The sequence below is a fragment of the Toxorhynchites rutilus genome, chromosome 1, assembly GCF_029784135.1.
Source record: "Toxorhynchites rutilus septentrionalis strain SRP chromosome 1, ASM2978413v1, whole genome shotgun sequence".
NCBI lineage: Eukaryota > Metazoa > Arthropoda > Insecta > Diptera > Culicidae > Toxorhynchites > Toxorhynchites rutilus.
The window spans coordinates 43,703,604-43,729,564 of NC_073744.1; the positions used below are offsets into that span (position 1 = coordinate 43,703,604).

The 25,961-nt window shown below is 42.9% G+C and overlaps 2 protein-coding genes across 3 annotated transcripts; one reads left to right on the forward strand and one right to left on the reverse strand.

Annotated features, from left to right (window-relative positions):
• On the reverse strand, nt 1-25,961 carry LOC129778813 (uncharacterized). Of its 2 annotated transcripts, XM_055785937.1 has the most exons (7): nt 25,929-25,961; nt 25,788-25,857; nt 25,622-25,730; nt 14,475-16,247; nt 14,064-14,420; nt 13,189-13,997; nt 1-1,372 (listed from the first exon to the last, which is right to left on the reverse strand). In XM_055785937.1, exons 2-7 carry the CDS (start codon nt 25,823-25,825, stop codon nt 7-9), a joined length of 4,452 nt encoding a protein of 1,483 aa, XP_055641912.1. In that variant the 5' UTR covers nt 25,826-25,857; nt 25,929-25,961; the 3' UTR covers nt 1-6. The 2 variants fall into 2 exon arrangements, with proteins under 2 accessions (XP_055641912.1, XP_055641905.1); XM_055785930.1 differs by lacking the exons at nt 25,622-25,730; nt 25,788-25,857; nt 25,929-25,961 and adding exons at nt 23,280-23,388; nt 23,444-23,611.
• On the forward strand, nt 8,544-9,137 carry LOC129778826 (uncharacterized). Its single transcript, XM_055785950.1, has 2 exons — nt 8,544-8,992; nt 9,039-9,137. Exons 1-2 carry the CDS (start codon nt 8,549-8,551, stop codon nt 9,129-9,131), a joined length of 537 nt encoding a protein of 178 aa, XP_055641925.1. The 5' UTR covers nt 8,544-8,548; the 3' UTR covers nt 9,132-9,137.

Consider the following 25,961-nt stretch of genomic DNA (forward strand, 5'->3'; position numbering starts at 1 on the left):
TAGTGCTTACAATGTTTGTCGTTTCCGCTTCTTTTTCTCTTCGACTTTGGATTTCATTTTCTTCTTCTTCGAATGTGTTGAATCTACGTTAGATTCGGAGGGTGCATCCTTCTTTTCGCCTTCCAAATCATCAAGTGTAGATGGCGGATCATGGCTGTGACTGAAGCGATTTCTCGTTAACGAATTAAACTCCCCTTCCATGGTCACAATTGCCTTGCAGTTATGATTCTTTCTCGAGGCACATCGCCAGCTGCTGACCGTAGTTTTGGACATGGTTAAACAACTGTAGATGAAACCATCTTCCAATTGTAGGTAATACAAATTATTCGGTCGCTTGAAGAACGTGTATTTTCGGTTGGTACCGAGATCTCCATCCAGGATATCTCCCTCCTCTCGCTCGGGTAAATTTACGAACATGTCTTTGATGGTCGATGCGTGACAATGGTTGACTCCACTAACGGTGGTTTCCTTACAGTCTGCATTGAGATGGATCTTGCCTCTGCAAGCATACTGCGGCGAAAGCCAACATTTCCAAACAGAGAAGCCACTCTGTGCTGCGTCTAGCTGGTATGTAAATTCATTATAACGGATCAGACAAGTGCCGTCCGTATGAGGTAATACTTCGAAATTACGGTCACAATCTTCATCTTTTAGTTTATTATGGATAGATAATTCCAACTTCAACGCGGCCAGAGAATTTCGAACCATTTTAGTGATCTTTCCGCCAGAGTGTCCTCCAGAGTCTCCTCTCAATAACTCCTCGAAGTCTTCATTCGGTAGATCTTCCGTATCCACAGTTTGTTTACTTTCATCAGTATTTTGATCGTATTCTTCCTCCTGCTCTTGATCTTGTTCAGCAGGAGTCATTTCAAGAAGTTTTGGATCACCCTTCCTCCTAAACTGTCCTGTTAAAGGATCCAGTATAACGTCGTCTTCGTCATCTTCATTTCCAGCATCATCTAGCTTAGCCCGATTTTCTTTCCTCTTCATTTCTCCCTTTGTGAGAAACTCTCCACTTAAAGGATCAAGCACCACTTCCTCTTCATCTGATAGTTCATCTGTTCCCACTATGGGTGCTTGAACTATTTCTTGCTGATCGACCAAAGCGTCACTTTCCTCTTCATTGTCCTTCGAAGAATCAACTTTGTTTTCATCTTCAACAGCAACAGGCGGTGGCTCCGTGCGTTCCGGAATATCAACCACGCTGGTCGTCTTGTTTTCGTTGCCACCGGTTGCCTTAACCCCACTATCTTCGTTGTCCAAATCGATAACAGTTGGATTTAGGGCGTGGTTATGTGGATCGCCGGTTTCTCTAGCGATGGTGAATTTTTCGTCCGTCTCGAGCATAGCACTACAGCTGGTGCACTTCCATCTGGAAAGATTTTTGAGGTAGGATTATACTAATATTGTGGGAAACTAAAGAATCGATCTTCGCTGCTCATGATTGCATAGAGGCTGTACCCACTGCTATCCTGTCGCATTCGCATGTAAAAATAAAAATAAAAATAAAAATATAAATAAAAAAGAAATTAAAAATAAAAAGCGAAATTCCAGAAAGAAATTAAAAATTTAAGCGTTCTACGACCACATTAGCGACGAGAAGCCCGACTACCGCGAAGGTTTGCCAGATATTAGCGATGTGACGAACTTCTGGGCTGGTATTTGGGAGACCCCAGTAGAACATCGCGACGGGCAAATGTGGTTAAGACGGGAGGAGGAGAGTTGTGGTGAAATTGGAGAGATGCCAGCTATCATCGTCGGAGAGAACGATGTCCGCGAAGCCTCGCGGTACCTGAGGAACTGGGCAGCACCGGGCCCCGATGGTGTCCAGAACTTTTGGCACAAGAAGCTGACCGTCGCACATCCAAAGATAGCTGAGTGCTTCAACAAGGTGCTACGTGACCCACACAACCTTCCTGAATTCGCCACCCGTGGCGTCACCTTCCTCCTCCCGAAAGACAGCAACACATTGAACCCATCAAAGTACAGACCGATAACGTGCCTATCGAGTCTGTACAAAATACTGAGCAGCATAATTACCGCCAAAGTTTCTGCTCACTGCGAACAGCATCACATCATCGCAGAAGAGCAGAAAGGATGCAGGAAAAATACGCATGGCTGCAAAGACCAGGCCATCATCGACGCAGCCATAGTCGGCCAGGCGGTATATAACCAGCGGAACCTAAGTATGGCCTACATCGATTACAGGAAGGCTTATGACTCCATACCTCACTCGTTTCTCGTCCGGGTATTGGAGCTCTACAAAATTGATCCCGTCGTCGTTAGGTTCCTGCAGCATGCGATGAGGCAGTGGAGTACGTCTCTGCACCTCAGTGATGGGGAAAATGTGTTGCAGTCTAGAACGCTGCAGATAAAGAGGGGGATATTCCAAGGCGACTCTTTCAGCCCGCTTTGGTTTTGTCTGGCACTGAACCCCCTCAGTAGGACGCTCAATAGAAACGGTCATGGCTATAAAATAAGGTATGGCGACGGCGCCCACGAAGAAGTGACCCATACCTTTTACATGGACGATCTCAAGGTCTACGCTGATTCACGTCAGCGTCTAGGTGTAGCTATCCGGGTTGTCGAAGACATAAGCAGGGACATCTGTATGGAGTTCGGCCTCGACAAGTGTCGCTGTGTCCACCTGCTGAAAGGACAACTTACCGAATCCGGAGGCTACGAGGTCTATGACGGCGAGTTTATAAGAGACATGGTTCGTGGCGAATCCTATAAATATCTTGGATTCCGACAGCTCACCGGGATTCGCCACTCCGACATCAAGACGGAGCTGCGAGACAAGTTCTTGAGTCGAGTGAACTGTGTCCTGAGGACTTTCCTCAACGCGGGGAACAAGGTACGCGCGATCAACACATTCGCGGTTCCCCTGCTGACCTTCAGTTTTGGTGTAGTCAAATGGAGCAAAACTAACCTAGAGGACCTTGAGAGGAGGATGAGGAAAGCATTCAAAGAGGCCGGAATGCACCATCCTCAATCGGCACTGGAGAGAGTTTCACTACCACGCAAAGAAGGGGGACTTGGAATCGTCGACATTTCTGCACTGTGTGTTGCCCAGGTACGACAACTGCGCGAGTACTTCGCAGAACGCGCCAACCAAAACGCGCTATACCGGGCTGTCTGCGCCGCCGACAGAGGATACAGCGCTCTGCACTTGGCGCAAGCGGAGTACCAACTCAATTGCAATCTGCAGACAGTGGAGGAGAAGATTGCAGCTTGGAAGCAGAAGGCAGTGCATGGTGCCCACCCCCATCAACTGGACCGGCCACACGTCGACAAGGCCGCATCTAATCTGTGGCTAACGCGTGGTGAACTCTCTTCAGTAGTAGAAGCCGACATGATAGCCATCCAGGACAGGATAATGCCGACGAGAAACTGCAGGCGGTACGTCTGGCATCAAGACGTTGATGACATTTGCCGGATGTGCCATCAACCAGGTGAAAACATAGAGCACATTATGGGAGGCTGTCCCGTTTTGGCCAACGCAGCCTACACCGAGCGCCACAACAACGTGGCCCGTATTGTTCATCGACAACTGGCGCTCCAATGTGCTCTACTGGAAGACAACGTACCAAACTACCGGTACCTGCCTGCACCTGTCCTGGAAAATGACCGTTTCAAGCTGTACTGGGATCGCACTGTTCTGACCGACCTCTCGATCCACCACAACCGCCCAGATATAATGGTTTACGACAAGAGCGACCGCAAAGTCACCATCATCGATGTCGCTATTCCACTGAACCAGAATCTGGAGGAGACCCACGGTCGCAAAATCTGCAAGTACCGACCATTGGCCGTGGAGCTCAAGGAACTGTGGGGGCTAAGGGAGGTCCCAAAAATTGTTCCAGTCGTTCTCTCTGGAACTGGAATTATCCCGAAGACACTTCTGGAAGCGCTAAAGGTGTTGAACATCGAGAAGGAATTGGCCGGCATCCAAAAGTCGGTCATCCTTAGCACCTGCGCGATTGTCCGACAATTCCTCGGTCAGGACTAAAACAGCACGAGCATGCAGATACGTGCATTCCGCAGAGCCTAGTCCCCCTTTGGCATTCAGAAGCCCGGGGGCAGGTGAAAATTCTGGCTAGGTTCGCCTAGTTAAGAAGTGAGATAAGTCTTAAAAAAAACGTTGGTTCTCAAATGGGGATCAACACTAGGGTAGGAGCCTACCTGTTGGTCTCAAATGTTCCTATCTCACGCCTCCACGAAGATCATATGACGACATTTTTAGATCGGGCGTGAACTGGAAACACACACCTGGTCTTGGCTCCGAGAACGGGTGTCGAAAGTGGCTAAGTGAGGTGGTGCGAGCGAGTCAGAGCGCTATATCTCTCCCGGGGAAGGCCTCCCGGGTCATGGAGGCCTTGCCAACCCGCTGTCTCCCGGGCAAAGGAGATACACCCAGAAAATGGAGCTACGTTCACGAAGAATACTCAGAATGCGATCGCCCGAGGAGGGTCCCCGAACTGGAGCTGGTCCTGGAACGGGCGTAAGAGCGAGCGGCCAGCGGCTGGAGGGCGATGTGCAAGAGCGGACCACCAGCCGGGTTCAACCCGAAGAGCTACCGCCACACGGAAACAGCAGCCATCGACATCACCAACGAAACGCTGCGCCTACGAGGCGTGTTGCGACTGTCAGACGACAGTCGTCCACACTTGTGGGTACTACTAGGCGACGGATCATGTGGACACATGAAATGAATGAATTCGTGATCCGCGCCTATTACATCTGCACTGCTTTGGAGACGGACATGAGCGGTCGCCCTCGAATACTCGCAATGTTCGAGGAAGCGTATCCAGAGTTCGTCGGGAGGCTTGACCAAAACGCGATGAACGCGAGGCGTAGAGCGATTGTACGCAACAATATGCTCTCCCAAACGCAAGTCGACGAGATCAAGCAGCAGGTGCAGAGAGAACTAAGCTCCAGAACAAGCAGAGCAAGCGATGTGTCGAGACGAAGTTCAGTACGGCTGAGCAATTCATTCGCGAGTGGGGCACGCGAATCAGCACCAGTGGAGGCCACAGTACAACAACCCCCTGAGCCGGAAGATCCACAGCCAGATCAACAACTACTACGCGATCTGGTCTTCCATTACGACGAGGCGATCTCACAGTTCCGCGACACGGACCCTTTGTCGCGCCCCAGGATCCCGAAGTTGCAGCATTCCCGCAGGCTGACAAGTGCAGTAAAGCTCATGAACGAGCACGTTCTTCCGCTGCACTTGGTTGATGCTGAGAACATGGAGGAGCTGCAACTGAAAGTTTACTGTGCTGCTGTGGCGACCGCCAAAAGTTTAGGATACCGTATTAGGCCAAGAGGCGGACTGCTCCAACATCTCCGTGAAAGGCGTGAGCCTCCATGGCGAAGGAGATTGGAGCAACGGATCCTAAACAAGCGCGCCGCAATTGGAAGACTGATGGCGTACAAAAGAGGCAGCAGATCGGCGAAATTATGTCGCCAAGTTGCTGTGATCGTGCGGCCTACTGAACTTCGCCAGCTGGGAGCTCACCAGCTGACGGAAAAACTCGACACACTGGTACAGCAATTGAGCGTCCTAACTAAACGGCTGAAACGTTACTCTGACTCTGCAAAGCGCCAGGAACAAAATCGGATGTTCAGAGATAACGAAAAAGCGTTCTACGATCACATTAGCGACGAGAAGCCCGACTACCGCGAAGGTTTGCCAGATATTAGCGATGTGACGAACTTCTGGGCTGGTATTTGGGAGACCCCAGTAGAACATCGCGACGGGCAAATGTGGTTAAGACGGGAGGAGGAGAGTTGTGGTGAAATTGGAGAGATGCCAGCTATCATCGTCGGAGAGAACGATGTCCGCGAAGCCTCGCGGTACCTGAGGAACTGGGCAGCACCGGGCCCCGATGGTGTCCAGAACTTTTGGCACAAGAAGCTGACCGTCGCACATCCAAAGATAGCTGAGTGCTTCAACAAGGTGCTACGTGACCCACACAACCTTCCTGAATTCGCCACCCGTGGCGTCACCTTCCTCCTCCCGAAAGACAGCAACACATTGAACCCATCAAAGTACAGACCGATAACGTGCCTATCGAGTCTGTACAAAATACTGAGCAGCATAATTACCGCCAAAGTTTCTGCTCACTGCGAACAGCATCACATCATCGCAGAAGAGCAGAAAGGATGCAGGAAAAATACGCATGGCTGCAAAGACCAGGCCATCATCGACGCAGCCATAGTCGGCCAGGCGGTATATAACCAGCGGAACCTAAGTATGGCCTACATCGATTACAGGAAGGCTTATGACTCCATACCTCACTCGTTTCTCGTCCGGGTATTGGAGCTCTACAAAATTGATCCCGTCGTCGTTAGGTTCCTGCAGCATGCGATGAGGCAGTGGAGTACGTCTCTGCACCTCAGTGATGGGGAAAATGTGTTGCAGTCTAGAACGCTGCAGATAAAGAGGGGGATATTCCAAGGCGACTCTTTCAGCCCGCTTTGGTTTTGTCTGGCACTGAACCCCCTCAGTAGGACGCTCAATAGAAACGGTCATGGCTATAAAATAAGGTATGGCGACGGCGCCCACGAAGAAGTGACCCATACCTTTTACATGGACGATCTCAAGGTCTACGCTGATTCACGTCAGCGTCTAGGTGTAGCTATCCGGGTTGTCGAAGACATAAGCAGGGACATCTGTATGGAGTTCGGCCTCGACAAGTGTCGCTGTGTCCACCTGCTGAAAGGACAACTTACCGAATCCGGAGGCTACGAGGTCTATGACGGCGAGTTTATAAGAGACATGGTTCGTGGCGAATCCTATAAATATCTTGGATTCCGACAGCTCACCGGGATTCGCCACTCCGACATCAAGACGGAGCTGCGAGACAAGTTCTTGAGTCGAGTGAACTGTGTCCTGAGGACTTTCCTCAACGCGGGGAACAAGGTACGCGCGATCAACACATTCGCGGTTCCCCTGCTGACCTTCAGTTTTGGTGTAGTCAAATGGAGCAAAACTAACCTAGAGGACCTTGAGAGGAGGATGAGGAAAGCATTCAAAGAGGCCGGAATGCACCATCCTCAATCGGCACTGGAGAGAGTTTCACTACCACGCAAAGAAGGGGGACTTGGAATCGTCGACATTTCTGCACTGTGTGTTGCCCAGGTACGACAACTGCGCGAGTACTTCGCAGAACGCGCCAACCAAAACGCGCTATACCGGGCTGTCTGCGCCGCCGACAGAGGATACAGCGCTCTGCACTTGGCGCAAGCGGAGTACCAACTCAACTGCAATCTGCAGACAGTGGAGGAGAAGATTGCAGCTTGGAAGCAGAAGGCAGTGCATGGTGCCCACCCCCATCAACTGGACCGGCCACACGTCGACAAGGCCGCATCGAATCTGTGGCTAACGCGTGGTGAACTCTCTTCAGTAGTAGAAGCCGACATGATAGCCATCCAGGACAGGATAATGCCGACGAGAAACTGCAGGCGGTACGTCTGGCATCAAGACGTTGATGACATTTGCCGGATGTGCCATCAACCAGGTGAAAACATAGAGCACATTATGGGAGGCTGTCCCGTTTTGGCCAACGCAGCCTACACCGAGCGCCACAACAACGTGGCCCGTATTGTTCATCGACAACTGGCGCTCCAATGTGCTCTACTGGAAGACAACGTACCAAACTACCGGTACCTGCCTGCACCTGTCCTGGAAAATGACCGTTTCAAGCTGTACTGGGATCGCACTGTTCTGACCGACCTCTCGATCCACCACAACCGCCCAGATATAATGGTTTACGACAAGAGCGACCGCAAAGTCACCATCATCGATGTCGCTATTCCACTGAACCAGAATCTGGAGGAGACCCACGGTCGCAAAATCTGCAAGTACCGACCATTGGCCGTGGAGCTCAAGGAACTGTGGGGGCTAAGGGAGGTCCCAAGAATTGTTCCAGTCGTTCTCTCTGGAACTGGAATTATCCCGAAGACACTTCTGGAAGCGCTAAAGGTGTTGAACATCGAGAAGGAATTGGCCGGAATCCAAAAGTCGGTCATCCTTAGCACCTGCGCGATTGTCCGACAATTCCTCGGTCAGGACTAAAACAGCACGAGCATGCAGATACGTGCATTCCGCAGAGCATAGTCCCCCTTTGGCATTCAGAAGCCCGGGGGCAGGTGAAAATTCTGGCTAGGTTCGCCTAGTTAAGAAGTGAGATAAGTCTGCCAAATAAAAAAAACGACAGAGGATACAGCGCTCTGCACTTGGCGCAAGCGGAGTACCAACTCAACTGCAATCTGCAGACAGTGGAGGAGAAGATTGCAGCTTGGAAGCAGAAGGCAGTGCATGGTGCCCACCCCCATCAACTGGATCGGCCACACGTCGACAAGGCCGCATCTAATCTGTGGCTAACGCGTGGTGAACTCTCTTCAGTAGTAGAAGCCGACATGATAGCCATCCAGGACAGGCTAATGCCGACGAGAAACTGCAGGCGGTACGTCTGGCATCAAGACGTTGATGACATTTGCCGGATGTGCCATCAACCAGGTGAAAACAGAGCACATTATGGGAGGCTGTCCCGTTTTGGCCAACGCAGCCTACACCGAGCGCCACAACAACGTGGCCCGTATTGTTCATCGACAACTGGCGCTCCAATGTGCTCTACTGGAAGACAACGTACCAAACTACCGGTACCTGCCTGCACCTGTCCTGGAAAATGACCGTTTCAAGCTGTACTGGGATCGCACTGTTCTGACCGACCTCTCGATCCACCACAACCGGCCAGATATAATGGTTTACGACAAGAGCGACCGCAAAGTCACCATCATCGATGTCGCTATTCCACTGAACCAGAATCTGGAGGAGACCCACGGTCGCAAAATCTGCAAGTACCGACCATTGGCCGTGGAGCTCAAGGAACTGTGGGGGCTAAGGGAGGTCCCAAGAATTGTTCCAGTCGTTCTCTCTGGAACTGGAATTGTCCCGAAGACACTTCTGGAAGCGCTAAAGGTGTTCCTTTAGAAGTGTCCCGAAGACACTTCTGGAAGCGCTAAAGGTGTTGAATATGGAGAAGGAATTGGCCGGAATCCAAAAGTCGGTCATCCTTAGCACCTGCGCGATTGTCCGACAATTTCTCGGTCAGGACTGAAACAGCACGAGCATGCAGATACGTGCATTCCGCAGAGCCTAGTCCCCCTTTGGCATTCAGAAGCCCGGGGGCAGGTGAAAATTCTGGCTAGGTTCGCCTAGTTAAGAAGTGAGATAAGTCTGCCAAAATGAAAGGCTAAATGTGAGCGCAAACCACGAGGAAGAAATGGTTCGATTTGAGCCGTCTTTATTTTGTTGTATTCGTCTCTTCCCGTAGATCAATATAGCGGAGAGAAAACCGGAAAATTTTCGGACAACTCTGAAGAAAGTCCAAATGTAAGCGCAAAACCCGAGGAAGGAATGGTCCGATTTGAGCCGTCATTATTTTGTTGTATTCGTCTCTGCCCGTAGATCAATGTTATGTAATTGTTAAAATTATGAAATCTTTGAAAAACGTTGAGAGGAAGTTCGAAAAAAAAACATAATTTCTCTATGTTCTATAATGACATCGCTATTAGCCCAGTTGAATTTCGCTTTGCTTCATGTTTTGTTGGGTGAAGTGAAAATGGCAATAGATTCTCAGGTGGAATAACGCGCTTTGAAAATAAAAATCATTAATGAAAATCTATTTTTCTGTATCACACATGTATTCTATGTAACGGAGTGTGAGTTTCTCGAATATCGCTTCGTTTGGAATTCACCCAGCGTAACTATCTTAATGCAGGATCGTCTGCAAAGTTTAAAACAAAAGAAACACAAATTTCTGCATAACGTGAGAATTAATCAAGCAAATGGAACCAAATTTAGTATGTAAAGGTTTTAGGGGGCAAGAAATGTTTCTATGGTGGTTCGACACTCCTCCCACTTCTACAGATGGGGGAATATCATCGCTGACCTCTTGGAGGTGCTGAAGCTCTCGGTCTTAAATGACGACGCTGATACTTTCCGTAGAGATACCAGCAACACAGTCATTGATATTTCAGCAGCTAGTCTCAACCTGGTGGGTATATTAGGGTGGAACCCGTTTCCCAGTCCGTTTTCGTCGCCTGGGTCTGTGTTGATCAGCCCGGTTCAAATCTTGTTGTGTATCGTTCGTTGCTTGGTGTTTTAGTGGTGCGGCTTGCAAGGCCTGCGACCAACCCCACTATCTCGCAGGAGGACCATCGTGATACTGCTGCTTTACGTCCCGAGTACCACCAGGACTGGGCAAAGACGCTTATAGCGGTGTCAATCCGCTTAGAGGAACTGTTTCCGGGTTTTTGTGACTTTTCTTGGGGACTGGCAATGCCCAATGCTCATCCCACCACATCCTAGATAGTTCCCCTTTACCAGTGCAAGCCAGAAAAACGATCTATGACGATAGAATTTCTGAAGCCCCCATCTTGGCAAGCGCAACGCTTACCACTAAGCCATGGGGACCACTGGAAGCTGGAAGCTGGAAGTATACGCTGGGCAGGACATGTTGCAAGAATGTCGGACAACTATCCTGCAAAAATGGTGTTTATCGGGAATCCGGCTGGTACGAGACGACGAGGAGCACAACGAGCAAGGTGGTTAGACCAAGTGGAGCATGACATGGTGAGCATGGGGTGCCCGCGGAATTGGAGGGAGATAGCCACGAACCGAGTTAATTGGAGAAAAAATGTGAATCAGGCCATGTTGTAAAGACGTTAAGCCAAAATAAATAAATAAAACGACCTACAGTACACAGTACACACGAATTCTCCGAGGGTTAGAGACACAGCATGCCGAAGCCGCGATAGCCGAGGTCAACAGGACAAGCCGTCAGCACATGAGGAGGTGGTAGCACTGGACATGGAAAAGGCATACAACAGAACATGGATCCTGTTAGGGCTGAAAATTCTAACAGATTGGGGCGTAGACAGTAAATTACTGCACTCCATCCAGAACTTCGCCACACGCCGAACCTTTGAGGTCAAAATTGGTAACATCAGCCCCCGAGTTTTCCACGAGGAATCAGGAGTACCGCAAGGTTCTGTTCTCGCCGTCACCCTCTTTCTCTTCGCCATGAATAGCCTGTTTCAGGTTCTGCCTGGGGGAGTCTTTGTGTTTGTCTACGCGGATGACATTTTTCTGATGACAGATGATGACATCCATAGGATTCCACGCATTAGAATACAGGCAGCTACCCATGCCAGTGCATGTCAGCGCAGAAAAGCGGCCATATGGTGATATGCAGCTACAGACATCAGGATCCCAACTCAAGGGTCCATCTATACAAAAACAAAATCCCTCGCCGAAAAACGCTAAAGACCCTCGGAGTATTGTTTGACCACAAACTTAGGTCCCTCCGCAATTTCGAGGAAGTTAAGAAGAGCTGTGCTGGTTAAATCTGTTGAAAACTATTTCCAATCCGCACCGGAGCAATAATAGAAAGATCCGGCTACGGTTGGCCCAAGCTATCATCAGCAGCCGCCATGAACTGACGGATTTCGCTGGAGACAAGCTCCCAAAAACTTTGACATCCATCTATAACAAGGCACTGCGAACTGTCTCCGGACTCCTGCCTTCCACGTCAGCTGCCTCTGTCTGCGCTGAAATTGGAGAACCTCCTTTTGATCTAACCATAGACTCGACGATCGTAGTCAGGGCCAGGGTTGCCATAATAAAATCTGTGTTTTTGGTCTAAAAAAATCGTTTTATCTGTGTTTTTCCTCAAAAAATCTGTATCGAAATCTGTATCAACCCTTTTGTCGTTCGTCTATTTCCAGCCACCACAGCAAAGAAGTATACTAATATTATAATTTATGCAACAATGTACCAGTTCACACTTTTTCTAAACCAATTTTATAGTCTAATTCACTTATTCACAAAACAAAACGGTGCCACTACGAATAATAGATAACGGTACTCAGTATAAACAAAAGTTGTCATACTTGAGGAAAGGGTTAATGAAAAACTCCATGTATTGGTGCACTGTGCATTGTTCTGTATGTTAAAATAAGAAGATAAAAGTCGAAAGACGCCAAACAATTTTTTTTTCGTGATTTTGTGATGCGAAGGAGAATTATAGCCAATTTTTTTAAACATAAAAACATTGTTTAGTAAATACTTATCAGAAGTTTACAAAAAAAAAGAAGGAATCTTTTTCATCTTTCATAATCTCACAAAGTTATATATCACTTGCGTTAAAAAATTGCGACATGTACGACACACATGTCGAAATTCAATACGACCGCAAATGGTTAAATTTATAGGTTCAATCTTGAATCATAATCTTAGCTTTAGTACCATTGATTGGCATAGTTATTATGAATTTGACGATGTTGGTGGTATCCACGTAAAATTCACCGTGCTTTGGTAGGAGGAAAATAAACAGTGTTATTTATTTATTGTGAAGCTAGCCGATGACGCAGGCTTTTGCATCTTTTTGCGTTAGATTAAACATGAGAAAGCAGTACTACACGCTACGTAGGAATGCCAAAATGAATCTCATTCAGACTCGTTCTATACGAATAAAAATGATGAGTTGGGAAAAATATTATTGAGATAACTATTATTGAATCGTTATTTTGAAAAATCTGTAAATCACAATGTGTGTTCTTTTATCAAAGTAATACTTTAGAAAAGTTGCATATTTTTACATTTTATTAGGTTTTTTTTGTAAGGTTATGTACATAACCTATACCCTCCGCACATAATTGCTTTAAATCGAATTTTTTGTCCAATAAAGCTGTACAAAATTGAATGAAATCGATGGTAAGTGATAGCTAATAAACTGAGCTATCATTTGATGCCAAAACCTTACCATATAGAAACTTTCCAAAGCCATGAAAAATTATCAAAGTTGCTGTTCGATTTTTCGAACGCTTGGCCTAAAATGGGTTAATCAATACACTGACATGATTACTAAGCCAACGATAGTCCTGCGTCAACCTTGCGGTTATTTCATAGGTATAACCCAACAGGAAAATCATCAGTGGTCAGATAGTTTAAAAACCATAACCAAAGTAAAAAAAAACAAGCACCTACCACTCACTAACACCTTTGGGAAAGGCCTATAGAGTTATTATGCAACCCGCGGATCATTCATGCAATCAAGGGCAGTTCGGGACAGAAAAAATACTGAAAACCCCTCTAAAAACATTAAAACTTACATAAATCCTGGGTCAGAAAGCCAAACAATTTGGTACGTAAAATTCCCAAACATAAGAGTCAACTTTGTGTTGTCTCTGTAGATGGAAAAATTAGCAAGCTTCCGTCTTCTCAGCGACATCATTTTACCCTCCTGCTCTACGATGTCTTCGATCGACAAAGTTTGCTGTGGGGGCCGCTTGACTTGGGCTATTCCGCTCGATGCGTTGAACATCTGATACTTCCCACCGCTATCGTCGTTCACGATCGGCTTGGGTACCTTATGATTGTGCGAGCCATACTTGATCCACGAGCGTGAGTCGTTGTCCTGGGTCTCCAGAATGGCCATACAATGAACCTGCTGCCTCAACATGCACTCCCAATAGCTGAACCGTCGATTACACCAATTGATTTTGTACAAGTGACCCTCGAAGTTTAGCATCTGTTCGGATTTCTGCAGTTTAACGACCTGTACCGTCTTCGAACTTGTCACTTTCTCCGCAAAACGGTTATTATTCTCCTTGGGATTCCGGTCCGCTGGGAGTAGTTTCGCATTTGAGCTAGTTGACTGCGTTGGTTCCAACGATTCAGCTGTTTTGATCGGATTCTCGACGACAGAATGGACATTTTCGTACGGTTCGGTTGGAACTGCTATTGGATCTTCCATAGGGCATGACTCGGATAGGTCATTTGTACTCATTTCAGCGGCAGACTCGTCCTCCTGTTGTTCTACACTTCCAATGGCATGTGAAGGAAGTTTCACCACGTCAGGGTCGATTGCATTCGGAGAACCCAAATCTGCTTTAAGCTTTTTCACTGGCTGACTTTGAATCTGAAAAACGCCTCAATTTTAGTGTGTTCATAACAAGATTTCGTTAGGAAATACAAACAAACTTACTTGAGAATCTCTTTCTTTTCTTTTATTACCACTGTTTAATAACATTTTATTCGATGCGTTACTCTCAGGACCAAACGACTGACGGCTATATGTTTTTACAACACTCTCATTCCCGTCATTATTCATGCCACGAGTAACATGCGATGGGGAGGGTGTTGCATTTCTGTGTAGATTAACAATTTTCTTCAACATTGCCGATCTATTCGCTGAATCCTGCGGATCATTTTTCTTCAGTGAAGACTGCGGTTTATTCTTTGCAGCTGTTTTGATTGGAGATTTCCCTGTACCCTTTAAATCATCATCGATGGGAACAATTGGTGGTATATCACCATCATCTTGTAGATCGCATAAAACATCCTGTGGGATAAATCAGTGAAAAAAGTGCAATAATTTTTAAAATTTACCACTTACGTCATCTACTTCCTCGGCTGAAATCGTATTCTGCGAAGACGTCGAAGCTGTTTCAGATTCGATCGATGATGTGGCTTTAAACGAATTATCGGTATGCTTTGTGACTCCGGTCGAACTCTCGTCTCTGGTGATAGTATCGCGGCCTGCGGTAGATACTGGCGATGACAGATCATCAGTGATGGTTTCGGCCTCAGCATCTTCATCACTCTGGCCGGGTTCCGCCTTGATTGCAGTCAGTAATAGTGGCTCGGGGCCATCGACGCGTTTTGCTCTAGTAATTATCGGTTTGGTTACCGCAGGGTGGGAGATCATCGCTTTCGCTTTCGGTTGATTAGAGGTTTTACTGAGAGACATAACGTGCAAAATTTTGGGCACCGCCGCACTGGAAGGCGTGGCGGACTTTTGCAACTTTTGTCGAGGATGATAAACGCGAGGACTCTTTGCGCTTGGGTCTGAGGCTTCCACATCGATTGGTTGTCTCACAACAATAGTTGGTAGGGTAGGGTGAGTTGGCCTTATGGTTACAACCTTCCGCACGGTTCTTAGCCTTTTATTCACCATTCCAGCGCCCAGAGGTGCTGGTGGTCTCACCATGTTGTAAGGTTGTTGAATGATTCTCGTCGTACTATGTGGTGCTATTGGAACTATGCTTTGGGTTCCTATCGAAGAATCTTGAGGCTCGGTTTTGATTCTTGTGACAAATGGTGGAAGAGCATTGGGGCTGGATAATGTAGTTTGTTCAGCCTCAATTTCATCTTTAGGAAGCATTGTTGGTGCAGTAACAGCGGCGATCGAAACATTACTTCCTGCATGAGTAACATCCGTACGAAACACTTGCTGTAACTCAGTAGAGGTTCTCGCGGAGATTGGCCTAATAGCGGAATTAGAGGCTTGCGGTTGAGTAACTTGAGTAACAGGAGTTGATCCCGAGTACAGTGATGATAGAGGAGGTCTTGATGGGTTTATAATTTTCATCAACATGGCAGACTTGGCGTCAGTAGCTTTGCTCGCATCAGCGCCCCATTTCAACCACACCGCTCCGTGGCCATGCTTCCCGTAGTACTCAAGTACCCCGTTCTTCATTGTGATGAAACAAGCACAATCGTATCGGATACATTCCCAATGGAAAACACTGTCTTGTCCGCCACTCGTTTCATACCAGAAACCCTGACATAAAGCCAACTCACGCTGCTTGCCACGAATCAATGTAATAGTTTGTTTGTCCCCAGTTTTTCCACATTTAGCCGCAGACTCTATAATCAGCTCTCTCGGATGGTTATGATCCGTGGAACTCATTACCTCACTCTTATCGTTCGTGGTCAATGTGGCAGTACATTTCCGAAAGGGGTCATTCAAGCTTCTACAACTGAACGCCAACGTTCGGTTGGGGTTCATCAAATCGAAACTAAATCTGTATCCATCGTAAACGTACTCCCCATTACAGTACACATTCTTAACATCTTCAAGCTTCTGCTTATGTTGATGCTGGACGTCGCCCGTAGAAACCTTCCCACTGGGGTGAGCTATAATATAAGCCGGACAACAGACCACACTGCAACCCCAGTAAACGCATTTCGCATTGTTACCTTGGCACGAGTACCAATACCAGTTTTCGCCATATCTAAGAGGATGTTTCCGGTCTGGATCGAGCGATTTTCGCAAGGCAAGATAGTTGTTATAGCGGTGGCAACGAAGCCGGAATTGATGAAGCCGTTCCAGTGTTTCGTAGCATTTCTTGCATATTACCGACTCGGAGAGTTCGGAAACAGTGATCTGAAAACAAATATCGATATGCCGATTAGTATTGTTCTCCATTTTTTTTTAGCCAAATTATAAGAAAAATCTATTTCGTTTTCGGTTTCATTGAATTGCGAATGTTCCTTGGTGATCGAAAACTGAGTGACCATTTTATTTGGATGGATTGAGGTTCTTTTCAATGACATTCCCAACGTTCTCAGATTGGTTCTGGAATATCTCAAGGCTGCATTGGACAGCCAGTAAAATCTTTATTCATCCTATCTGTTTATTTTATTAGGTCCGTTTAGCACTCAGCAGTAAACAGATCCGAATTTATTCATGTACTTTTTCGACGTAGAACTACGTCTTTCATTAGGGGGCCAAATCGGAAACAGGTCACGTTTTTATGAAAAAAAAAGTAACGTTAATAACTATTTTTCTGCGAACGGATTTTGAAGATTTACATACCAAACGAATCGGAAATTCCCTAAGATTTGTTTTTTATCAATCCCCTGGTGTGTAAATGGTTTAAATTGATGACAACTAGAAGCATTTCCGTTCTCACATATATTTGTTCTGCTCACTTGTGAGTTTCCTACCCATGACGTCAATAATGAGAATTTTTTTGGCGATCAACCAAGGGAAATGATCTAAAGTCTACGTAAACAATGAAAATAATATGAAGAATAATAAGAGGAATAATAAGAGGAATAAGGGGAATATTTGCTCAGAGCGTAAATATTGGATCCCACTGAGGCAAACTTTCAGTATCGTTCTAGATACGAAGCAATGAACATAGCTTGTTCTTCCTTGTTTTGCATCATCACATGTCTTCGTTTCGGATTGAGCTGTGGAACTATTTCCATCAAGGATGACAGCTAATCTAGACCGAAAATATTAATAGAAAGAGCTTCTGTTGAGAAGAGCGCAAAGTGAAGATAAGTGTGTGTATACTAGGGTGTCAATAAAAATGGTCATCTCTAATATCAAAAAGTTACGTCTTAAAAAATGTTCACTACCTGGAAAAAACACCCTATGCCAAATATCTGCTCAATCGGACTTAAGGGAGAGTGGTGCAAAGCGGTCAAAGCTTTAGTTTTTTTGGAAATCGAAAAATCACCCAAGGGGGGAATAAAGGAAATCGGGGATCTCGAAATTTTTTTTATGCCAAATGACATACGTCGTGTCTATCACGATATACATGATAATGCGGAAAAGTTGTAGCTAACGATAGACAATACTATTAATAAAACAAATTATACCAATTTCACTGAAACTAGAAAAATGTCACATGCTTGTAGACAAGATTAGGTTAAAAACAAATTGAAGTACAAATCTTAACCTTCAAAATCATGTTTATTTTTCAACATAGTCACCGCTCCCAAAGTGTTACCTTTTTTCATACAGTCACTGAAAAATTCGATGTGTTTGACTTTAATGTGTCGCGTTGTAAAAAGATGTTTCTAAGCAATATGTGTATTATTTCATTTGTTGACAAAATAGATAAATACCCTCATATTGTGATTGTTCAAAAAAACATTCTATCATTACCTAGATTAACACTTTACCGACCGGTATCGGTTCGAACATACTATGCCCTTTTCACCGCCCATTCAGCCGCAGATCGTCCGAAACACTACTAAGTGTTTGCTAAAGCTAAAGTTTTGAGGAAAGCACCGATTATCTGAATAAAGAATACGAAATGCTTGCTTGCTACTTGTCAGCCTAACCTAACCAAATCTAACAGAAAGATCGAAAGTCGATTAATCGACAACCGGTCCATAAGCGCGGTGGAGCAAAAGTCGAATAATCGACGGCCGGTTGGTAAAGTGTTAAGATATGCATATTATTGAAAAATTCCCACAAATTGGAATAATCTTCTAATCGAAATACTCTCCTGATAAAACGCCCTACCCTAAACCCCGATTTGTCTCACGGTAGTCACTAGCAGATAATAATCATACCGTTTTGTCTCATATTCCGAACACTTAAGCTTTGTTAACCATTAAGCAGTATCTCATTACTCTGATTTTTGGATACAATAGATCCCTTTCTTTCATTTGTCCACCAGAAAATTGATTTACAAATACATATTCATGGTGAAAAAGTAAAAATATGTTTGATTACACTTGTCTCAAATTCCGAACAGCAAAAATGCAATTTTAAAAAGAATCATAACATTTGAGTTACTAGACCGATTCAGATGATCGACATATCAAATTAATTAGCTATCCTTTATTGGAAAAAATACTATATTCCCAAAAATTTGGATTTTGTGCTTCGAAACTTGTTCCAAATTAAGAATTTGCTAGCGCAAACATTTTATCGCTGGTTTTTACCGTCACTTTTTTACAAATGCTTTGTATTGTAAGTTATAGACAATATCGATAGTTGTAAATGGTGTTATAATGAAGCGTATGTCACAAAGAATGTCAGGGATATCATCATTCAATCATTTATAAAATAAAAGTTCAGTAAATTAATATTTAAAAATGAAGTTTTCGAAATTTGAGACTGTTCGGAATATGAGACAAAACGGTACCACCGAAATGAAATCCAAGATTGTATAATGACAAAAATATTACCATCAAACCAAACTTTATAACAATTGAAACTCACTAACTATGAATGTTATTCGGGATGCAGGATTTTTTTTCGGGTAGCGTTATAGAAGTCTTCTTCCGTAGAATCTAATGTTATCCAAATAATATAAAACTGATGAAGCCAGTTAATTCGTTTGCTCAATATAATTCACGCGAAGAATTTTCCCAAAATATACTCATAATACAAACAAATTCTTGCGCCAAAAACGTGGTCGAACTCCTCCGAAATGGCACGATCGATTTTTATGAAATTATGCCCAAAAAAACATGGCAGGTATGAGAATAGGTCGTAAACTATATATGATATCGCTAGAGTACCGATTACTATATATGTAATACCGATAAGGGTGACCTTATCCAGGAAAAAAAATCGAATATTTTTTTGCAATGTTTTTCTTAAATTTGGCTCCAAAAATATATATATTCCCAGATTTTTATCCCCATTTCAGTATTTTTGTATAGAAAATATTTAAATAATTTAACCGTCGTTTGTTTTTCAAATGGAACGAATTTATTTACGTTGTCAAATGCTAGATGGCTTTACGTCCCTTTAATCGAAATTTCATTTACACATGCGCCTTCACACAGGTTAGGTTAGGTTTTGAAATCAAAGAGACTTGAATCTATGAGATTTCAGTCGTCTCTTAAACATTCACACAGTACCCAGCAAACATTAAATCGCATAACAAGCGTATATATACAGGGTTTTCCAACTTTAAATTCCGAAAGTAAATTGAAATAAAACACACTTAGAATTCGAATTTCGATGAAACTTTTATTTCAAATTAAAGTTTGGTTTATGCCATTATGTGTGAAATATAACATCATTCAAATGTCCACCTAGGGCTTCCTCGCACACCTTGATCCGGAACAGGTAATTTTCGATGACTTTTCGGCACATATGGGGCGGTATCTCGGTCATAACTTCACGAATGTTGTCTTTCAAATGTTTGAATTTGCGTAGAGTTGGCATATACACGGTCTTTCGCATAACCCCACAAAAAAAAGTCTAGCGGGTTCAAATCGCATGATCTGGACGGCCAATTGGCATCACCGAAACGCGAAATTATGCGTCCCTCAAATTTCGTTCGCAATATGACCATGTTCGGTCGTGTTGTGTGGCACGTGGCGCCGTTCTGCTGAAACCACATGTCATCCGTATCCATATCTTCAATGTGTGGCAAAAAAATCGGTTAACATGCGGCCATAACGCTCACCATTCACAGTTACCGTCTCGCCGTCCTCATTTTCAAAGAAATGCGGCCCGATGACTCCACCAGACCATAATGCGCACCAAACAGTGACTTTTGGCGAATGCAATGGCCTCTCAAGAATCACGTGTGGATTTTCTGAGCCCCATATACGTAAATTTTGGGTGTTCACATAGCCACCGAGCTCGAAATGTGCCTCATCGTTGGAGAAAATTTGATGCTAAAATTCAGCATTTTGCTGCTGTTGTTCGTTTGCCCAATCGACGTATGCCCGACGCATTCCATGGTCACCACGCTCTAATTTTTGTACCAGTTGGACTTTATATGGATGTAGGTGCAAGTCCAAATGCAAAATTCGCCACAATGATATGTTTGACAAGCCCAATTGCTGAGCACGCCGTGGAATCGAAACATTCGGGTCATCCTCCATCCTCATCCGCAGCAACAGCAGCAATATTTTCGGCCGAACGCACTTTACGATGATGCACAGGTTTCACAATATCCGCTACGGATCCTGTTTGTTCGAATTTACGCACTACATTAGCGATTGTGTGCTCTGTAGGCCGTCCATGACGACCAAAATCCGCCCGTAATGCTCGAAAAACATTTGCCGGTTTTTCATCATTTTTATAGTATAATTTAACAAAATTAACACGTTGTGCGATGCTAAAACGATCTATATTGTAAAATGACAGACATTCAACTAACGATATGACGCTTTGGTTGACAGCTATGTCAAACGGCGACTGAATATGCGACTTTGATCGGCTATAATAGCGATTATGTTGAAATTGAATTGCGATCTAATATGAATATATTCATGAATTGTCAACGCACCTAATACGACTTTTGCCATACTCATATACGATATATTACAGATATAGAAATAAAAACAAATGGCGCGAAATATTTTCGTTAAATTTTTATTATAGCCTCACGAATCGCCATTTTTATATATGAGTATTTATATTTGTAGAAATAATAATTATTTAATTTACTTGTGTTGTGAGTGGAACATAAATGTTCAAAATGGCACAGATTGATGTTTGGTGAAAACTGATCCGATGTGGGTTCGAACTCCAGTCGTCTGGATTATCATCCATCAGCTATCTCGCACGGCTATTTGAAATTTAATTCAACAGCGGTTAAAACTCATACATATGATTCGATATGATATAACCTAATACATTCTATGCAGTATGATCAGTCATTCCTGATTGCCGATTTTATTATTTGAGAAAAGGATCTTTGATTTTCCTATAATAGAAACCAAATATATAATATCATTAAACTGGAATAATAATAATAAATGAATATCAATGAAACTATCCCAATTTTAAATTATTTTTATTACAATTTTCACTATATAATTTGTTTTCCCAATCATATCAAACTAAATTCTGATTACTATTATAATGAATATAATAAATCAATCTGGCAATCTTGCAAAGCGATGCGATGCAATGTGCCAAATTCGATGTGGTATATATCTAATATTGGCGTTCAATGGCGTAGTTCACTTCGTTTTGCTGCATGTTTCATTAGAAGGGATGTTTGCCGTTGTTATTTTCATCGAACATCAGCAATTTCGAGTGCTGATATTCAGAAGTCCATTTTTGTAAATCATTCGTCATTGTTGAAGCATTTCATTGACATTTCAATATGATGTAATATGTTCTTTATTAGGATCTGATATGATTTACTGTTTCATGATTTTCTTCAGTATGCAACACAATTTACTGCAGTACTGATTCGATTTAAATTATACGCTTATACGACACACAAGCTGCATTAGCGTAATATACGCATATGATGCGGACTAAATATATTTTATGACAATGTACATCATAAAACTGATGTTTATTATGCCGAATTGCGACTTAATTTGATAGTGATATATAAAATCGAGTTTTTACATTTTATGCGATTTCAAATATACACGATACATACTTTGATTGATATTATATGCGATTATGATTTATTCTGATTTCTTGTAAGACTTAGCACGTGCAAAATTATACGATTTAATGTTTGCTGGGTAACTTCAATTCGTCTAAAGCCAGGCGCATCGCCATTGAGCTGGAAGCTCTCTTGAATGAGCAGAATGAATTATTGAAATTCTTCAAATCACACATATTCGAATTGCAGAATCACAATCACGCTATTGTCATCAATTCTGACGAAGAATCAACTGGAGAGCACGTGTCAGATCCAGTGCGCATGTTCTTGAAGACTTAGCTGGAATTATGGTAGATGACTGCACAATGACGAGAAATTTCCTATACCTATGCCAAGAAACACGCCTTGAATGTATTTTGAGTGACAAGTTCTAGAATATGTGTGACCATGGGAGTCATAAGAAATTTCATTTATGAGCGTTAATACCTTTATGAACATGTGGTTAGAGGAGACGAAACAAACAAGCAAATTTGACGTGATAAGGACAACGTCATTATCCGATGTAGTGAGCTGTATCAATAATTTATGGTCGACATGTACGCAAAGGTAGAGGTATTTCAAAAGCTTTGAGGAATAATTTTCTTTATTTTAATTTTCTACTTTGCTACAAATTGTCAAAACGGTCATACACACTTACATTATTGCATTAGTTATTGTTCATTTAACGACCAAAATATTGTTACTAGATTTAATTTATATGGCAGAACAACGCTTGCCGGGTCGGCTAGTAATATAATAAAAATAAAAAGTACAAATCGTTTGACAAATGTTGTATTAAATTGATAAAATGACAACATTGACAAATGAGCAGTTCGGAATGTTGACACAATGTTAATGCTGGGTAGTTTCTAATCACAATAAAAAATATTGAAATGAAGCGGAAAATCCGGAAACTCCAAGTACTATTTTTTACATACAATTTTTAATTGGAGCCAATTGTGGTAGTAAGCAAAAGAAAAACATTTGAGCGGATTTCTGTACACTTAGCTTATTCAAACTTTCCGAACTCAAATTTATGTTGTTGTTTTTTTCTGAGTATTTACTCCACTCAGTCGAATGACAAGATTAAAAACAATACGTTAATTTGCAATCATCAACAAGATTGATTCACCCCAAATCAATAGCTCGAGTGTACAAAATTAGGTTTATGAATTCGTATTGAAATGATTGCAATACTCATAGCTGCTAGTATCTAGTGTCAAGTCTTATATGTCTCCACCAGGTGACAGTACCTTTGCAGAAGCTGTCAGAAACGGAGGCGGAAAAGATAAATAGACAAAAACAACAATACATACCCAGAGATGCAAACAATCCTTAAGCTTCGTAGAAAGCTGCTGGAATACTTTGGGTTCTTTCGGAACAACCATTTGGACATTCTCCGCCAAACATAACCGGCAGTAATCCCTGTGGATCGATGGAATTTCAATTTACGATTCAAAAACAAGTGCTGCAGACTTACGGTAATCCCACATCAGATTCAACGGATGATACTTCCATTACCGTTGCAAGAACCTTGTTACACTGTTCAGCTTTAATATTACTGGAATTAGTCACCAGAAATTGCGAGTGCATTAAAAGAAACTCAGCAAACAAATTACTTCTGACAGCATCAAACACTTCACTTCAATGATTTTGATCAAAGTAATTACAAGTTTTGCCGTCAGGTAGCGCAAACTCCCATTTTTGACAGTTGACGGCTGACGTTTATGATGTCAAAATACATGGGTACGTGCAGGGTTCCTAGAACCACTGTTGAAGGTGAGAATTTTATATGCAAAAATTGTATTGAAAATGTATTTGGGTAACCTCCGTTCCACTATGTTCACGGTTTACGGTTTAGATATTGATAAGTTTTATCTACTAGAATTATGTTTTTAAAAACGAAACAAATAAAAATGGACAAGTGGATGATTGAACTATGATACTTAAGCCACGCCACTAACTGAGCAATCCTTTCTCAATGACAACTGGGGCTTGCCATTTTAGGAATTGAGAAATGAAAATGATTTTTTTATCGTTTCTTTTACTTCAGCCAGAGTCATTGATTGATTTTTTTGTATTATTTCGGTGTAAAGTGATATAGGTATATTCTCTATGCATACTGAAATTTTGATTCTTTCGTTTCGTACATTCCTGCTGTTGTTTCCTTTCAAATTGAAGGGCAAAAGCTTTTGATTTCGCAAGTGGAAGGATGCTTCAAGCTTTCAATTGAAAATTTCATCCATTTCATTTCATGGATTATGCCGTACCGTTTCCCTATAAGATGGTATAAGAAAGGAGGGCATAGCAGTCACACTTACCATCAAATCAACTTTACCGGTGACTGATTACCCATGTTGCCTTACTACATAACTCTACACTTACTTCTTCAAATTTTACCTAATTTAAATCTGTTATTTCTTTTTCTTTGAAAAAGTTTCAGCGTGTCATTTTTTGTTGATCAACACTGGCTAGTTCAATGAATAGATTAAAATGATTGCAATACTCATAGCTGCTAGTACCTAGTGTCAAGTCCAATACGTATCTGTGTGGGACACGACATAACTACTGTATGTCACCTTGCATTATATACTGCATATGCCGATGTGTAGTAAGAAATTGCACACAGCTCCGCAGTGAGAGTCTAACAGCCAAACTGGTAAGACAAGTGATAGGATTCCAGACAGTGAATGGAATAATGGAGGATTTCCTGATGGAGTTTGATGTCACACAGTATCCAACAGGTGACCAGAGATGCCAGGTTTGAAGACATGTCTTCTTTTTGAAGACATTTGACTTATTGTGAATATATTGATTTGGAGAAGACATGAAATATTTGGAGTCATTTCAGTATGATATGTTTGAGTATGTTTGAGAGATATTATTCCCATAAAATTTTAACTATTAGAAAATATCGTCAAAAGAAGTAGGCCTTTTGTCTTAGTGTAATTCGCTCGCTTTTTAACAGTGTCACTTGTTTACTTTTGTTCTTAGAGTGCTCATACACTGTTTGACCGTTGTCAAATATCTGACTTTGTTGACAGATAAAATTTGATCAACGTGTACTGACCAAATATATTCGACACAAAACACGACAAGCAAATATTCAATAATTGGATGCCTAAAATTATTTTTCGGTCTGTTCGTTAAACCTGTCGGTACATGGTTAGGTTACCTTAAATATTCCAGTCGAATTTTTTCCATGTTCGATGTTTGACATTGTTTGCCACTGTTGATAATTGAAGAGTAGCAAACAAAATAGTGTTTGTACAAATTTCAAACCAAACTTTATCTGTCAAAAAGTGTCAAATATTGGAGCAGGGCACCTACGGACAAACAGTGTACGGCCATCTTTAGTAATCAACGGAGATTTTTGTCTCGGGATTTTATAGTATTCATCTTCAAAACCTCAAGGCAAATTTAATTAATTTCGCTGTATTACAATGCCAATAAGAATATAGCTATCTAATTTTATTCAAAAGTAATTTATGAATTTCAGTTCCTTCGGTATGATTGTAAAGACATTTGAAGATATTTTTTCGTACCATGTGAAGACATTTGAAAAATTCACCTGGCATCCCTGCAGGTGACAGTACCTTTGCAAAATCTGTCATAAACGCAGGCTAAAAAGATAAATAGACAAAAACACAATACTTACCCAGAGAAGCAAACAATCCTTGAGCTTCGTAGAAAGTTGCTGGAACACTTTGGGTTCTTTCGGAACAACCATTTGGACATTCTCCGCCAAACATAACCGGCAGTAATCCCTGTGGATCGATGGAGTTTGATTTTATGTTTAAAAAAAACAAGTGCTGTAGACTTACGGTAATCCCATATCAGTTTCAACGGATGATATTTCCATTCCCGATGCAATGAACTTGTTAAGCTGTTCAGCTTTAATATTATTGGAATAAGTAACCGGAAAATGTGAATAAATTAAAAATAACCTCCCTCAAACAACTTACTTCTGACAGCATCAAACACTCCACTTCATTGAT

Excerpts from the sequence above, each read along its gene's own strand:
- LOC129778826 (XM_055785950.1), top strand. The coding sequence starts at position 8,549 with ATGGGAGGCTGTCCCGTTTTGGCCAACGCAGCCTACACCGAGCGCCAC. Across the intron at positions 8,993-9,038 it reads CACTTCTGGAAGCGCTAAAG|GTGTTGAATATGGAGAAGGA; the intron begins GTGTTCCTTTAG and ends GAAGCGCTAAAG.
- LOC129778813 (XM_055785930.1), bottom strand. The coding sequence starts at position 23,556 with ATGCACTCGCAATTTCTGGTGACTAATTCCAGTAATATTAAAGCTGAA. Across the intron at positions 16,248-23,279 it reads AGGATTGTTTGCATCTCTGG|ATCACTGTTTCCGAACTCTC; the intron begins GTATGTATTGTT and ends ATTTGTTTTCAG. Across the intron at positions 14,421-14,474 it reads CAGCCGAGGAAGTAGATGAC|GATGTTTTATGCGATCTACA; the intron begins GTAAGTGGTAAA and ends TTTATCCCACAG.